Source organism: Lampetra planeri, unplaced genomic scaffold, assembly GCF_965212315.1.
Source record: "Lampetra planeri unplaced genomic scaffold, kcLamPlan1.2.h2 scaffold_782, whole genome shotgun sequence".
Taxonomy (NCBI): domain Eukaryota; kingdom Metazoa; phylum Chordata; class Hyperoartia; order Petromyzontiformes; family Petromyzontidae; genus Lampetra; species Lampetra planeri.
In genome coordinates this window covers 2,681-18,783 of record NW_027615604.1, presented here as the reverse complement: position 1 = coordinate 18,783, position 16,103 = coordinate 2,681, and the positions used below count along the sequence as shown (strand labels likewise).

General features: G+C 42.6%; 2 protein-coding genes across 2 annotated transcripts; both read left to right on the top strand.

Annotated features, from left to right (window-relative positions):
• The first annotated feature begins 1,674 nt into the window (after positions 1 to 1,674).
• On the top strand, positions 1,675 to 7,474 carry CLN6 (CLN6 transmembrane ER protein). The gene is given in 8 exon segments (XM_078624434.1): positions 1,675 to 1,701; positions 1,834 to 1,848; positions 1,850 to 1,870; positions 2,149 to 2,247; positions 2,631 to 2,819; positions 4,604 to 4,659; positions 6,495 to 6,614; positions 7,204 to 7,474. Coding segments are annotated over 8 exon segments (798 nt in total).
• Positions 7,475 to 8,843: 1,369 nt separating this feature from the next.
• On the top strand, positions 8,844 to 11,940 carry CALML4 (calmodulin like 4). Its single transcript, XM_078624433.1, is given in 4 exon segments — positions 8,844 to 8,882; positions 8,884 to 8,911; positions 9,207 to 9,395; positions 11,843 to 11,940. Coding segments are annotated over 4 exon segments (354 nt in total).
• Positions 11,941 to 16,103: the final 4,163 nt, after the last annotated feature.

Below are 16,103 nucleotides of genomic sequence, written 5' to 3'. Positions count from 1 at the left end.
GTTTGCTACTTTTTGTTGCTTTAGTTTCAGGTGTTTTTATTTCCTATTCCTGCTTCAGTTATGTTTAAGAGGTATTATTTTCTTTGGATATTAATTTCAGTGTGTGTCAAATGTCCGTTTAACTTTAACGAAAAGTATTTTCTGTGGTAAAGCACCTTGAATTGTTCTGATCAAAAAGAGACAAAGTCCCGCCTCTTCAATATCTTTGTCACACGTTGATTGGTAGATTAAAGCCGATAGGCGGGGCTAACATCATAATCAGGAAGACAAAGTCACGAGACAGAAAGATGCATGCGGAAGTACAATTCCGTTAAATTGTCTTCAAATGGGCTGCGGTCGTGTCGGTGGGTTGACGCAGGTGTTGTGAAGTTGACTGAAACGGAACCAACGATGAAAAAAGTACGGAAACGGCGAGGCAGCGATTTGACACCGGACAGGTCGGTTCTCTGTTAGTTGAGCTAACGTTAGCTAACAATGAAGTTTGGTTGAGGTGCGCTGCCCGGTCGATAGACATTGATAAACATCATCGAAAAATAATAATAATGATCAGTGATGATGAGGATGTATCAGCTGAAGCATCACTGGGCTGGCCAACTGCACACCCGCTCTCTAAATAAATGTTATTTATTGTTTATACAAGTTGTTTTTGTTGTTGACTTGATATTTTTCAGTAAATCAGTTCAAAAGGTGAAACACATCCTTATATACAGACTCATCACTCACACACAGCCACATATGTTACACATTACATTTATTTCTTTTCATTTTGATGATTATAATTTTCTGAGACACTGAGGATTGTGTTTTCATTAGCAAAAGTTCGAATAATCAACATGAAAATAAATAAACACTTGAAATATATCTATCTGTGTACAAACTCTATGTAAAGATGTTTCACTTTTTGAGTTGGAAAAAAAAATTAACCTTTAGATGATGCTGTAATTTATTGACATATACCTGTAGTTTCCTCTGGTCCCTGGGTGAAGCAGAGAAAAGACACCATCCTCTCTGGAAGCTGACGTTTTCTTTGGAAAGAGATTTAAGAGCAAACAACAGCAAACACAACTCACAGGTTCAATATTATGTTTTTAGTTTGATTTCTTTCCTTTCTTTTTGTTTTACTTTTCTCCCGCTTACGCCATGGCTGTCATTGTAAATCGGCTCCACCTTTTCGTGGCCTTCACTTGTTGGCCGACCACACGGAATTCAGACATATGACATTTGGTTTAATATCTGTTTGCTGTCTGGAACGAACATGGCCGTAAATGCATTTCTCCTTTACCCATAATTGTTTTGCTTGTGTTGACGTCACGCCATGGCCAGACAGGCAGGACGCAAACATGCATCAATATGTAGTCATTATGTGCTGAATTATTGTACATGTTGACAGCAGGAAACACAGAGTGTCTGAAGCACTGAAAGGGGCTGTTTTCGAAAGAAAAAGATATGTTTTATATAATTATGATATAATATTCAATTCATAATTTTATTCATTCATATAAACACAATAATAATAATAAAGATAATAATAACACTCAAAATGATTCATACATCCTATTTTTGTAGACTGAGCAATGCATGTCTGTTTTTAAAGGTCATCGCCTCAACATTGAGAGCAGAAATGAACTGTATTTCCTGTCAGTATTGACCGTTTATTATCCCTGTATTACCAACATGATTACCAACATGCTTGTCGAAAAGGTCGGTGTTGGTTGCCGTGCTGTAACGCTGCCGTTGTGTGTGTTGATCAGCTCCACAGATTTGATGAAAGATGTTCCGCAGATGAAGTCGCAACGTTTCCATTTGGATTTGTGGTTCTGTCTGACCTGGCAGAACTGGATACTAGACTTTGGGAAGGCCCATTGTCATGGTAAAGAAGATTCAGTGCTTGTTTCTGTTCATCTGTATTAACTTCAAAAAAAAAAGTAAAATAAATGACGAGCACAGTTTCTTTGTGTTTTTTGCCTCACTCATATGATTTACTTAGATTTGTTTTATTACAAACTAGACAGATATGGTTTAATTAATAATAATGGATATGTTTCCGTATTTATTTTTCTGAGGATGTTTGTGTGCGTGACTGATTTCATCCAGGAACAGCACAAGCAAATGTCTTGACAATGACTCTTTCTCGGTGCTTGTGTGCAGCTCATCCTTCCTCTGGAATGGTTCCCTCTGAACAAACCCAGCGCCGGAGACTATTTCCATATGGCCTACAACGTCATAACACCTTTCCTTCTGCTCAAGGTGAGTGTGAACACAGCCAGCGCGCCTCTGACCTCTGACCCTGAAATTGAACAGATCTAAAGCCTCCTGGAGTTTGCCTGTGCGATATCTATTTATTCATTGATTTAATAATAATAGTGTTTACTTTTAGAACTAAACAATGCAGTAATCATTCGTGTATGCATGTTATAATAATAATAATAATCCATCAGCTGCTACGCCATCAATCCAAAGGCTAATCTGAATATATGTCCACTTGAAGCACAATAGGTTACCAAGGTAACCATCAGCACAGGAGGGCTGTCAGAGGCCAGAGAGATTCCAGTGTCCACAAGGTATATGTGTGTGTGTGTGTGTGTGTGTGTGTGTGTGTGTGTGTGCGTGCATGCCGCTGCTCCACATAGTTGATTGAGCGCAGCCCGAGGGCGCCGCCTCGCTCTGCAGTCTACCTGGCCATCATCACGTTCGTAATGGGAGCGAGCATCCACCTGGTGGGAGACTCCATCAACCACCGGCTGCTCCTGAGCGGGTACCAGCTGCACCTACCGGTCAGACAGAACCCCATCATCAAAGACCTCCAACCTGCCTCACTGGTAACTGGTATCGTCGTTCTTCACCGGGCACAGTTCATCCTGGTGTGTCTGAACCTGTTCTGTCCTCTTGGATGTTTCATGTGTCACAATCTGGACAAATCATTATTTTGGTGTTAGGGAACTTGCCGTCAGACAGTTGTTGACACGTTACATTTTACTGGCCTGGATAAAAGTAGCTTCATCTTTACTGACTGTGTTTACAGTCAGTAAAGATGTGATAAATATAAATAAATAAATATAAATATATAGATATAGATATAAATATTATATTGATATAAATATAATTGAAATTAACAACTTTTCATCAAGGGTGGTCAGCAGTGAACCTGATGGTCAGCAGTGAAAAACACAAGCAGACGCGTCTTTTTTAGTAGATATGAACATACTACATCATCTTGACTAATTGCAAGTCAGTGAGAATCAGATTTTATTTTAATGTTTAGCTTTTCTTTTTGAATTTCCTGAATGGGATTTGCCGTGTTAACTTTCCGGGTTTGCGTCTTTGTACCAACCACATGTTTCAAACCAAACTGAAGCCAACAACCAATAAATGAGCTCTAACAAAGCCGGAATCTAGTTGTAGTCTTGTAGTCGTTGTAAAGTGTCAGTCTGAGACTAAAAACGTGTCTTCAGACGTGAGCAGGGGTGAGATGATGGTTTTGTGAATCTTTTCAAAGTCTCCTGCTAGTACAAGTGGTCGTCAGAGCTCCCCCATACCAGGTATATATATACAGTATAGACAGAAACCATCCACGTGATGTATGAGGCCTCCACGACTACACACAACACACACAACTAACAAAGACACACAACAGGCGTCTAACCTGCCTGGCGGTATCGTTTGGTGAAAAGTGCTCGGGTGGGGTTCCAGGGCTTGGACACCACGCAGGGAAACAATCAGGTACAAAAGGTACAAAGGTCCATTAAAAAAGTAGCACATGAGTTATTAGTTCAGACTGGAACATTTACATGTCTGCTTCAAAGTCGTCGTCCTGGGAACCCAAAGAGACCTGTCTGGTACACAAAGGTGTCTCAGCCAGAGCACGTCCTGCTGCTTTCACACCCTGTTCTCTTGGTGTATCTCAGTGACATGTTTCATTCTACTCTTCAGCTGTGGACTTTATATAATTTATACTTGACGTGCCACGATTACTGAGAAAAGGGATTTCTTTTAGTGACACCCTTAGCTACTGAGAATAACTATGAAATACTACAAATAATGTCACTGTTGTCTTAGAGGCACATTTTATAAACACACACGCCACACGGTGCCTTCTGTTAAAATTAATATTATTATGATGATATGTCAAGACAAATCCAGGTAAAGGGCTTGAGGCATAAGATACCCACAAACCAGAGTGAACACCAGGGGGCACTGTTGCTTCAGGGACAAATACCTGTTTGTGTTGTATGTATGGCAGGTATGAAATCACTGATTGTAGGTCAATGTCTGTCTTAACTATACGTGTCTCTGCTGGGGCCGACCCACACAACAAACAGCACCACACAAAACACAGACAGGAACTAATGGAAACAACATCATCTTCACAACAACTCTGTGACCGAGGTGGTCAGTAGGTCATCTGTTTCAGGACAGACTCAGACAAACAATATGCACAGAGGCCCAGAATGTGTCCATCGTCTCAAAGTATGAAGACAAACCAGGATTAAACAGACAACAGGATGAAAATGATCCAGTCTTCAAACAGAAACGGCATTTTGCTGTTTGGTGTGCACGCGGTACTTCTGAGGTAATCGTGGACACCTCTGCTCTTTCCTTCCAGATCGACTCCTTTGAGCTGCTCTACTACTATGATGAACATCTGGGACATTTGATGTGGTATGTTCATTTTTAATGTTGATCACTGGCTGTCAGAAAACACGTCAGTGGTTCTTTCCCGGTATGGAAAAGCCACTGAACCCTTTCATGCAATAAAAATATTTTTGCGCTATTTTAATTTAATTTAATTTAATTTAATTTAATTTAAAGCTGTTACTGTTTTTCATTTCACACATTCAGACAGCTCAGTGGGACAGGGTCACACAGGGGATCCCTGGTGTCTGGTACCCGACATATAAATGTCGATACACAGTAATCCACATACTCAAATTTAGCCACAGCTGTATCATCTCTTTGATTCATGATCCCTGTTGTTCTCACACGCCAGCAGAATAAAGTGACCCCTTCCTTTCCTCCCTGTCATCATTAATTCTCTCCAGCATCCATTTTCCATCCATTTTTAAAAATCTGCTGGGGATGTACTTTTGAATTTCATCATCGTGAAGCATTTACAGAAATTTGGGGTTTTTGTATAGCCGTCACCTGAGGTGACCACTTGAAAGAGGACGTGGAAGAGAAAAAGGACAAACTACAGTCGTTACTGAAGAACACCGTGAACGTGACACCTTTGTCACACGGCAGCAGAATCTGAGCAGGTGACTGCGAAGTTACAGTGACGCCGAATGCATCAAGGTCACATGACTGATCGATTGAATCCTTTATTTCTAACAGAGAGAAAGAAACAAAGAAAGACTGAAGACTTAATTATGTCGCAGTAGGAGGAAGTAGAACGTTCATGGATTTGTGATTTATGGCATATACACTGCATTAAGAATGTGTAAGTGTTTGGCTCAAATCTGACACAAGACATTATAATATTTTGAGATACAGAGCTGCCCGCAGTCATTATTATTTGTTTCTTTATTTCAAATATACTTGATTAAAGAATAAAAAAAACCCACAATACATACAAGTACACATACATAAATCCCTCAGATGTTTTATAAAGCGTGTCAACAAAACATCACCTTCAAAGTCTGAAATGAAGTGATTGATGAAATCCCATTCATGACTGAGCTATTCATCAACCTAATTATACATCAGAATCATTTCCAAAATAGGATAAACAAATTCCACTATTTATCGCAGTTATAAGACATTCTTGACAAAAAACTAGTGTTTTCCATCATATTCTAAGGTTTTCAGATGCACTTCATAATGCTAATTTTACTCTTTCTTACGTCTTTCCACAAGGAACAGAATGTCGCCTCTTTATGTTTCTTTTCAAATGTTCAGCCGGTTCCACTTTCGCTCCATAGAAACACAATAGCTCTCTGTGTGTGGATGTGTACTTTCTGTAGATTTAGTCAGAAGTGCTCTTCAGTGTGAAGGTTGTTCCATACTTCACTCACGTATTCTTTACGCATGTTTACCTCAGTACTGGATGAGTCAGTGTAGGAATGATTGAAAAAATACTTATTCTTGAGTCACTGTTCTGAAGAAAGGATGAGCCTGCAGACTGTCCTAGAACTTTAAATCACCTTTTCCTCTATGACAAACACATTAATTGGATTACTTCTAAAGCTGTTATTCTAACCTCTAACGATAAAAAAAGTAATTCAAGTTCATTTACCTTTCTGCAGGGTCTGTTAAACATGTTAAACGTCTTTAGTGTCCATAGATTTGCTCTCTTTCTGTCTGACTTGTTGAATTAGTGAAACCATCGGAGTGGTGTAATGAGCCGATTAGATTAGATAGGAACTTCCAGATCAATCCCGTGGGAGGGCTCCCTCAGGAAAGCAGCACTGCAAGCCCACAACTAAAATATATACCAGTATCGATGAAAACTGCTGTGTCAGGCCACAGTGAGTTCATAACATCTGGTCCTCTTTCAGGTACATTCCTTTCTTTATCATCCTCCTCATCTACTTCACTGGATGTTTCTCTGAGGCTGAAGAGAAGAAGATGCCCGTCTCCGGCTGGCTGTTACTGGGACCTAGCGCTCTCTACTATTGGTTAGTTGCCCTCTCCCCTCCTGAAGGACTTTGGGGTTTGCACGTGTTTGCCCTACCTAGTGTGAAGAAGGAGAAAACGTCGACTGCTTCCTGGAGTACAGTAATTACACAGCTACCGAGAAACGTCCACCGGTTCCTGAAGGCTGAAAAGCTGGACTTCATTGTAGAGTTGTTGTCATTACGGTAATGACTCGCCAGCTTCTGGACGCAGAGCGAAGGGGATTACCGTAATGACAACATGGCCGTTGTCAACTTTCAGGAACCGGTGGACGCTCTTCACACCAGTTAGAGGAACCAGGGCTGAGTCTCTAATCTCGTACTTCCACACTTGAACTGAGTAACTTTGAGTACACGAGTGCGTCGGCCGCCGTCTTTGTGACGCAGCGGAAATGACCCACACTTCACTTTTCACGAGTCGGACAACGTTAGCTTGCTAGCTCGTAAACCGCGGCACATTCTCGGGCATTGACGTTGTCGCGTATGTTTGCGTCACCGTACAAGATGTATCGCTACATATCAGTATGGAGATATCGCCCAGCTATGTGGGGGCATCCGTTGGAGATCGGTGTCTTTCTGTCGTTGACACAAGGTACCTGGTCACTGAGGGACAAATCACCCCACTCTTCCTCCTGACCTTCCTCGCCATGATCGCAACGGTGATTCATCAGCAGCACAAAGGTCTGAGCCCAGACAGCAACGGCCTCTTCCTGCTCTGGACGTTCTGCCTCACCGTCCTCCTGGTGGCGCTGTGGGTGGTCTACCTGTGGAACGACCCGGTGTTGCGCAGGAGGTACCCAGGACTAATGTACGTGCCGGAGCCCTGGTCCTACTACACATTACACATGAAGAGCAACCCCTGACCGCCATGTTTGTATCTCTGAAAACAAGAATGTCATGGAAAGTACTTTTTTAATTCAAACAATATTACGATGATATTATGTTTTATCATTCAAACATCATCTGAACATGTTTTTTTGCTCTAATTTTCATAAACATGGCGATATAAATGATAAATATGAGATTTCTGGTATTTAAGCTTTGTTAATTAATGGTCAAACCTGACATGAAATACTGTAATATTTCAACTAACATTTTTCAAAAAAAAAACTACCGACATTTTCCATGATATTCCGATTTTTAGAGATGCAGTACTAGTAGTTAATTATAACGTCACCCGATTGCACTGCTACACCCACGGCGGACACTGATACAGATCTGTGTGTTGTGACACGCTGGGAGTCGTCCACATACGGTGTTTACAACGGTTTGGTTGTGAAGATGTAAATGGAGTCACCCAAGACTGGAATTGTTTTTTTCTTCATTTCATTGAATACTGAATATGTGTTTGTGGTTACTGAAGCTTTGTTCTGATGTTACTTCTGAAACACTTTGTTCTGTGTTTGACTTCCATAAAATGTTGTTCAGGTGAAAAATGATTCCTCTTTTCTTTATTCTTGTACTTACTTTTTCCACATTTCATCCTTAATTGACTTCAAATGTTCAAAACGTCCCCCCTGGTGGATGTGTTCGGTTAAAGACAAACGAAAGCTCATTGGATCTGGTGTCCGTGTTTCCATAGCAACACCTATCAGATTACACAGAGGCTTTTACAGGTGGTGGACTTTACACAGAGGTGGTAAAGGACATTTCTCTTCTTCCTGGAATGTAACAGAGAGCCTGACAATGGTAAGAGTGCTACTTTTGGTTTTCTTCTCAGGATCTCAATCTGAAATACAAATCAGCAGGTAACGACATGTATGTTTCATTTCACAGGCAAAATTCTTCACACCAGTTCAAATCGGTGGTAAGTGTCATAAGAGTAACGCCTTGTTCTGATGTCTGACTTGTATTTGTATGTGTACTTTGTTTTTACGTCTGTTTCTCTTGTAGACACGGTGTATCTATGAAGTACAATAGAACTTACTGTTATTTACACACAGGGGACAGTTCCTGTTTGTCACTGTTTATTTCTTACAGCTAGTTCAGTATCTCAGATCATTCTAAGCATCAAAATGAAAAGAACAAATCTGTGATGACAAGTCGACCGTATAAAGATGTGGTTGACTTTTTGAATTGATGATAATATGTTGACAGGCACATGCACGTAAACAACACTGATGTCAGTTCAGCACATCTCCCTACGCCCCCCCTGCAGAGTTCAAGGAGTGCTTCTCCCTGTATGACAAGAAACGAAGGGGGAAGATCGATGCCTCGGACCTGATCACCGTGATGCGCTGCCTGGGCACCAGCCCCACGTTTGGCGAGATTCCAAAGACATCTCCAGGTTCACAGAATCGGTACGTGGAAAGAGACGGTGTTGACTCTTGAGGCAGATCATTTATCAAACAGTGGCAGTGGCCAAGTGACAACTGGACTGAGGAGCATTCACACCTACGGGGGATTAACCTCAGCCTGCTTTGGGAGGTGGGAGGAAGAGGGAGAACCTGGAGAGAACTCACGCAGGGGGCCATTGATCCTTCTTTTATGAAGTTCAATTTACCAGTCGTGACCTTTACAGTCAAGAGCCTTGCACCATTTAACAGAATTCTTCTCAGGATTCATCTCTGATCATCGATTTGTTCGATCTTGAAGAAAAGGCCGGTGAGCTGGACTTCTCCACGTTCCTGACCATGATGCATCGGCAAATGCAGCAGGAAGACCCAAAGGCCGAGATCCTGGAGGCTCTGAGGATGACCGACAAGCAGAGGAAGGGGTACATCCAGGCGTCGGAGCTGCGAGCCAAGCTCACCATGCTGGGGGAGAAACTCACTGATGAAGAAGGTAAAACGAGAGACAAAGCTACAAGTCGTCTTGTAAAATAAACATCAACCATAATATTCCCTCAAGTGATTTGGCCTGTGCAGTACGTAAAGGAAAAGAAGGATATGTTCAAAATGTTTACCTTCACTGGAATTCTTCCATGAAACGAAGATGAATGAATGAAAACTGTCATGATGTCCATTGTCCTTTGATGACCTCATGATTTTTGTGTCTTCTCCGTTCAGGCCCGTTTCTTTTCAGTGAAGGGTTCAGTTGGACCAAATGGTCCAGTGGAGCTTCACTAATCTGATCTGAGCCCCTTGGTGACGCGGTGATGTCAGCCAATCAGTGTCCAGTAGAGGGAGACAGCAGACGTCAGTGAGGAGGACAGAACGTCAGTAGATGATTGGTCCTCTGGTGTTTATGTAGAGTAGAACCAGATGGAGACAGAGGAGACAGACACGCCGACCTTGGCTCAACGCCCCCTCAGTGTCATCACTCAGGCATACATGTCCTTTTCTGACTGAAAACACACACCGTCAAGGTCGGCGGCGGCACTTATACGGACGCCACCGCCGACACTCACAGCAGCCTTTATTCCACAGGGTCTGGATACGTTCCTACAAAGTCTTTGTCATTTCTTCATTGTCTGGTTTGGTCCTGTCGACTTTAATACAAACTAGAATCACACAGCCATGTCTCACCACAGCGGCGGAACACTGACCCCCGACCTGGCAGAGGGGGAAAAAGAAAGTCGTCTTGAGAAGGCCTTGTTTGCAGGAGCCACAAACGAAATCACGTTTTAACAGAAATGAAACGTCTTTAACAGTAAAAGTGTCGTACTAGGTTTAAAAACACGTATTATTGTCATAGAATGTCAAAGTCACTTCTGCTATGTGAGCATCTGCTCTCAGGAGCTTCTGTCCAGGTCTTGTCTGAAACCAAACAGATAAAGATGCGACGACAAGTCCCAGGTCGCTGATACAGACCACACACTGATAAAAAGCTCCTCTGCTATCTTTGGACCCGTGTGTTTTCCTTTGACGTGCTCCAGCTGCTCCGGTCAGACAGAATGTAGCTTCTGTTTCAGTGAGGAGAAGTTTGTCTCTTTTCACTCCCAATCTATTTGTGGCCGTATATTTAAGCTAACCCTGTGAAGTATGAATGATCTGTGTCTCATTCAGCAGAGAATGAGTCTGACATGAAAACTAGAAAGTACAAATCCCAGAGCACAGAGCATTTTAACCCTTTAACACCAACAGCTGCTACATTCTTGCTCTTTCACTGCAGCTTGAAGTAAACAGACAAAACCACATGCTGTGTCTCCGGGACGGTGTACAGGTCCGATATGATTTTAGACGTGACGACATCTGTAACCGATGTCCATTGTCCATGATGAGTGGAAATACGTGCACTGGCTTCACAAAGTGTTGCATGTGGTTGCTGGCTGAAAACGCAGGATTGACGGTGAAATGGTTGATTGTGTCTCACAAACAGACTCGGCCCCACTGGAAGCTGAGAGTTTGAAGCAGTGACCGATATACACAGATGTATGTGCCCGTCAGTTTTGAAAGCACAATCGTTGACATGAATCTGGCCAAACGGTGCGGTACAAACGCTGTACGGTGCTGTTTCACTGAAAACACTTGATATTCAATGAGGCGTAGCGACCCTCCCATTGTGGCGGGAGCCATTAAGTTTTAGGGGCTTGAAAACCAGTTTATATTCAATGAAGCACATCTTGCACCCAGCTGAGAGACCGCGATCACGCTGCAGGGTGCTGAAAACCACAAAGGAGAAGCCAGAGACCAGAGACAGACGATGACGATTCTCAAAGAACATCCAGCTTTTTCCTTCTCTCTCTAATTAGTTGGTGGATTCAGTCACATAAATTGAACTTTACATGAAGATGCTTTCAATACACCAGTGAAGATTTCACATGTGTGAGAATGTAGTGGACTACATGCACTCGTCTGGCGTAACTTCTGTATAAATTTGTTTTCTAGTTATGTTAATTGTATTCAATATAATTTAAGTTTTTGTTTGCCTGATTGCAACTGTCTCTCCAGAATACTACACCACAGGACAATATTTCTGCATTCATTTTCAAATTTTTGAGAGTATTACAACATTGTTTCCCACAGAAAAAAAAAAATATATGTAAGTATCTTCTGTTGGATTATTTCCTCCCCTAAGATTATTTTTGTTGTTGTTTTTGTTCTTCTTTATGCACCACTAATTAATCCCAAAGTAAATTAAAAGTACAGCTCAAGAGTTTAATTTCAAATACTCAAGCACACAGTCTAAACATATTTACAAAACAGAATTATCCAAAATAAAATATTATTGAATAATAATTGTGAACTAATTATAGATACATTAATAATTAGGTGTGACACAATCAAGCTGGGAATTTGTCTAGAACTGTTTTTAACACGGTGTCCCCGTTTTCTCTGTGGTCGTTGCAGTGGATGAGCTGTTTAAAGAGGCCAACGTCAAGTCGAATGGGAAGATCGACTACGAAGAGTTCACGCAGATGGTGACGCTGCCGCCTGTCGATTACTGAGGATCACTTGTTGAATTTGTTGTTTCAGTTTGAAGAAAGGAAGTGTAATTATATTAAACGCTTAAATTAGCAGCAGTGTATCATGACTTAAATCCCTTTTTCTTCAAAAAAAAATCACTGAAATGTATTTTTCGCAGGTTTTATTTGTAATATAAACCACAGTATATAAATATCCATACATATTCTCACATGACTGATTAAAAAAAGGAAATGTGAGTCATTTATTCAACAGTTTTTTGTTTTGTTTCAAATAAGACCAGACATTTGACATTTCTGTACATTTGGCCACGTGAGCAAAATATTACCATTGTGGATAAAGTTTGTGCTTTGAATGATTAAACCAACAAATCTACAACTAATAAAGACAATATTCAAGCAAGTAACCAATTAAATGTAGAAAAAAGAAATGAACTGCTTTTGTTTGTTTTTAAATGGTTGGAAAATAAAACATTATTGTCCCGTAACAACTGTGGTGCTTTTACTTCAAATACTACTGACAGATACACGCAAATAAATCTGTTTAACACTGTAGGAAGTCATTGTGTGTCTACTTGGTGTGTTTGCAGACAATCTGTCAAAAACTGAAATTATATTTATTTCAGACAATAAAAATATATAACAATATAAAACATGTACACATGAATTAGTGTGCCCAATACTTCAAGGTAAGATGCTGCTTGACAAACAACCTTAACTTAATGTAACATAACTGTGCAGTTTTGAGGACTGACGCACTGAAAAAGAATACATGTAACGCTCCTGTCTGACTTCAAGAAATGAATCCTTAAGGAATCAACGTGTGAAAAAATTACTTGTCTTTAATCGTAGTTCAAGTATTACAATTTAGTTCCAACAATGTTTTTGTTTTTTTTTTTCCTTGTAAAGATCGTAGCGTAACTTGACGTCATCATCTGCGGTGAGTTCGAGGGAATAACTGGAAGAATTCCAAGGACAAAATTGGGATAGTGAAATGAACAGTGCAGCATTTGTCAGAAAACTCCCGCTTCAAACTGATCAGCTAATAAAACTAAATCAGACAGACAGCTTTTCATCGTACATATACTGAACACAATAAACAGTGGTAACTATACAAAAGAGACATTTGAAGGCAATTTAATGATACTAGACTCAAACGTGGAGCTTGTTCTTGTGTTGTTTCATTTGGATGTTTGCCTGAGAATGCATTAACGTTATTTGACATCAAAGTTTGCAGTATTTGGATGTTTTACACCAAAAAAACCTCCAGGAACAAGTTTGTCCTTCGAGCAGAGAAACCTGCAGGTATCTAACGCCCCCCCCCCCCCCCCCCCCCCACGCCCCAGTTCCAGGATGACTCCACTGGACTTTGTGTTTCAGTCAGGAATAGAACCCGCTCCCTGCTGCTGTTTTCGGTTCCTCCTCCGTCAAGGTTCCGAATGAGCGAAAATGTGACGTCTATAGAACGCTGGACTTTGATTGGTCACTCAAGAGAGAGGGCCGTCCCAACACGCTCATTTCACACGGCTGGTGTGATAAAAACACTGTTGGTTTTGACGTTTGTGTGTCTGGTGTCTGCTGAGAAGGTTCACAAAGTGCCGGGTTTGGACCAACATCCCCGAACAGAGCGGCACGTTCTCCCTCTCCTCCACATCCTACATTGTTTACGTGCACGTGTCGCGTATAAAACGCCGTCCGTTTCATGCAGCCGTTGCCATGACGTCAGCACTCACATCGAGGAGGAACTGAACTGTACTGGAGGACGTGTCTGGAGCCGAGTAACGCTGGAACTGTGTCGTGGAAAAAGCAGCTTGAACTGGTGATGTGACCGCCGGAGAGTTTGTACTGAGTGTCTCTGTGGACGTTTGGTTGTGAAACTGTAAACAGAGAAAGACGGAGGTGTAACCTGTGCGTACCTCCACTAGAGCACCGGTACATAGGACACACACACACACACACACACACACACTCTTCTGCTCACCGTGTGTTGCTCAGCGACTAAAACGTTTTTCATTTTGACGTTTGAGATAAAACCGTCCGTATTAATCTGCTTCTCTGAACCCGTACTGCAGTTTGCTTCAGCTGTCAGCTCACCAAAGTATTACGGAACAATGCGACTGAACAATTACGGTCAACAAAACCAACAACAAAACATACTGTGACCGACATCTGACTACACAGGATCATTCCTAAGAGACGATATTTGAATGGAGTGGCTGTGAAAAACAGCGACATCAAATCTTCCTGATATTCAAGTAGATACGACGGCCGACGCGCCGGAACGTAACCTGAGAGCCGGTGGGGCTTTTAGCACCAAGTTTGTCCTGCAGCTCCGCATTTTGTGTTGTGGTGTAATTTGTTGTTGTGTTTTTGGGTGAACCACTTCAGGAAGGAATTCATTTTTCTTTTTGGACAATGAAATGAACTATTTGCTAAACCCCGCCCCCTAAAAACTGCCGATGCCCCAAATGAAATGTTTATTTGTATGTTTTCATCGTACTGTAGCCGTCCAGCCCCGTTCAGATCAGAGTTGTTTCCTACTTGGCACCTGGACTGACACGAGTTTAAATGCTTGTTATTTTTAGCAGTGCGTGCTGGTGGGGTTAGCAAGTATTCAATGTCATTTCCACATAAATTGCACTTTCTGCAATTTCCTGAGGGATGAATGAACTTCAGATGGGTGGAATCTAAGAAAAGCACCACTTCTTACTCCGTCTCACGACTGTACCCACGTCGAAAAGCACGTTCGGTGTTGAACATCCGTCATGCTGCATTCACATGGAACCAGGGAGATGTCTGCTGGATGGGATGGAAACACAAACAAGGGTCGGACGGCAACGTCCTATTGTATACTGTAAATAAAATATTACACATTTTTTCTGTATTTTTGTCATGTCACATGAATTCCGCGGTGACGTGGTCAAAGTTGAATTTGATCTATTTTCATCTCGTCATGGTCGTCTGCCGTTTCCTCTGCCGGCCTCTCCAGTGTTCCACTGTGTTTCCCCCCTCCCGTTCCAATGACGTTTTGCCGTCGGCTGTTTCCCTCGCTCCGTGTGAATGCAGCTTTAGTCGTCTTCTGTCCACGTCGTGCTGCCTTCACGTGCAGTGAGAGCGTTGTACCAAGCACACGGGGTAACGAGTCTGATGGACGAAGTAGTACGCTGGCCCGTCGGTCCTCGGCTGCGATGTATCTCTTAGGAATTAAAAGTCAAATGTCACTCTGGTCAAAATACAAAATGCATACAAATATTTACAGCTCCATCATTTCCAAAGTGGAGGAGCGATGAGTTCTGACGGGCCGATTCATGATTTGACGGAGTCAGGAAAAGGCTAAGGTAGTATCTGATGAATATTCCTGAGTCAGCGGTGCAGTCGCTGCTGGTGGGGGGAATGTGACCCTTCACCCCCGGCTCCTGCAGCGCCTGAGGCTCGGCCGGCTCTGGGCGGCGAGCGGCTGCAGGTTCGACAGCACTGCGCTCGCACGTTGGGCAAATGGCAACGGCCTAACCAGCGAAGAGTCTGACAGAAACGGAGCGTGAGACGGTCCCGGACACAAGCTGCTCCTGAGGGAGGGAGAGGGGGGGGGGGCGGGGGGGGGAGAGAGGTTAGACTGATCTCACCACCATTTTAAGTCCACGTCCACACACAGACTCTTTGTTGACCTGCAACTGGATGAATCACTTCCTGTCAAACCGTCCACAGTCTGTGAAACTTGGCCCCTCCCACTAAGCATGGGTGCACCTCAGGTCTGCTGACCTTCTATCACACGTCGGTGGAGACTGGTGGACAGTACGTCTCACATAGTGTCCGTGTGTGTGGTGTACCGGCTCCACAGCAGAGGGTGATGAAACCCCCCAGAAGGTCATCGGCTGCCCTCTGCCCACCCTGGAACACCTGTCCACATCCTGCTGTTACAGGAGAACAGAGGCCATCACCGTAGACCCCATCGCCTTCTGGAGGACGCTGCAGGTCGGTCTGTCAGACTGACAACTCCCCCCCACACACACACACACACAGTCCAATATGACTCTTTCTATCAAACTGGTTCTTTGAACCTTTTCAGCCGTTTTAACCGTTTAAACTCACTGTTCTAAACTGTCCATTGCCATTGTTGAATCTCACCGCCGTTTCTTTCAAGACTGTTTCGGTACGTACTGGAGTACTTTATGCAAAGTAATTACGCA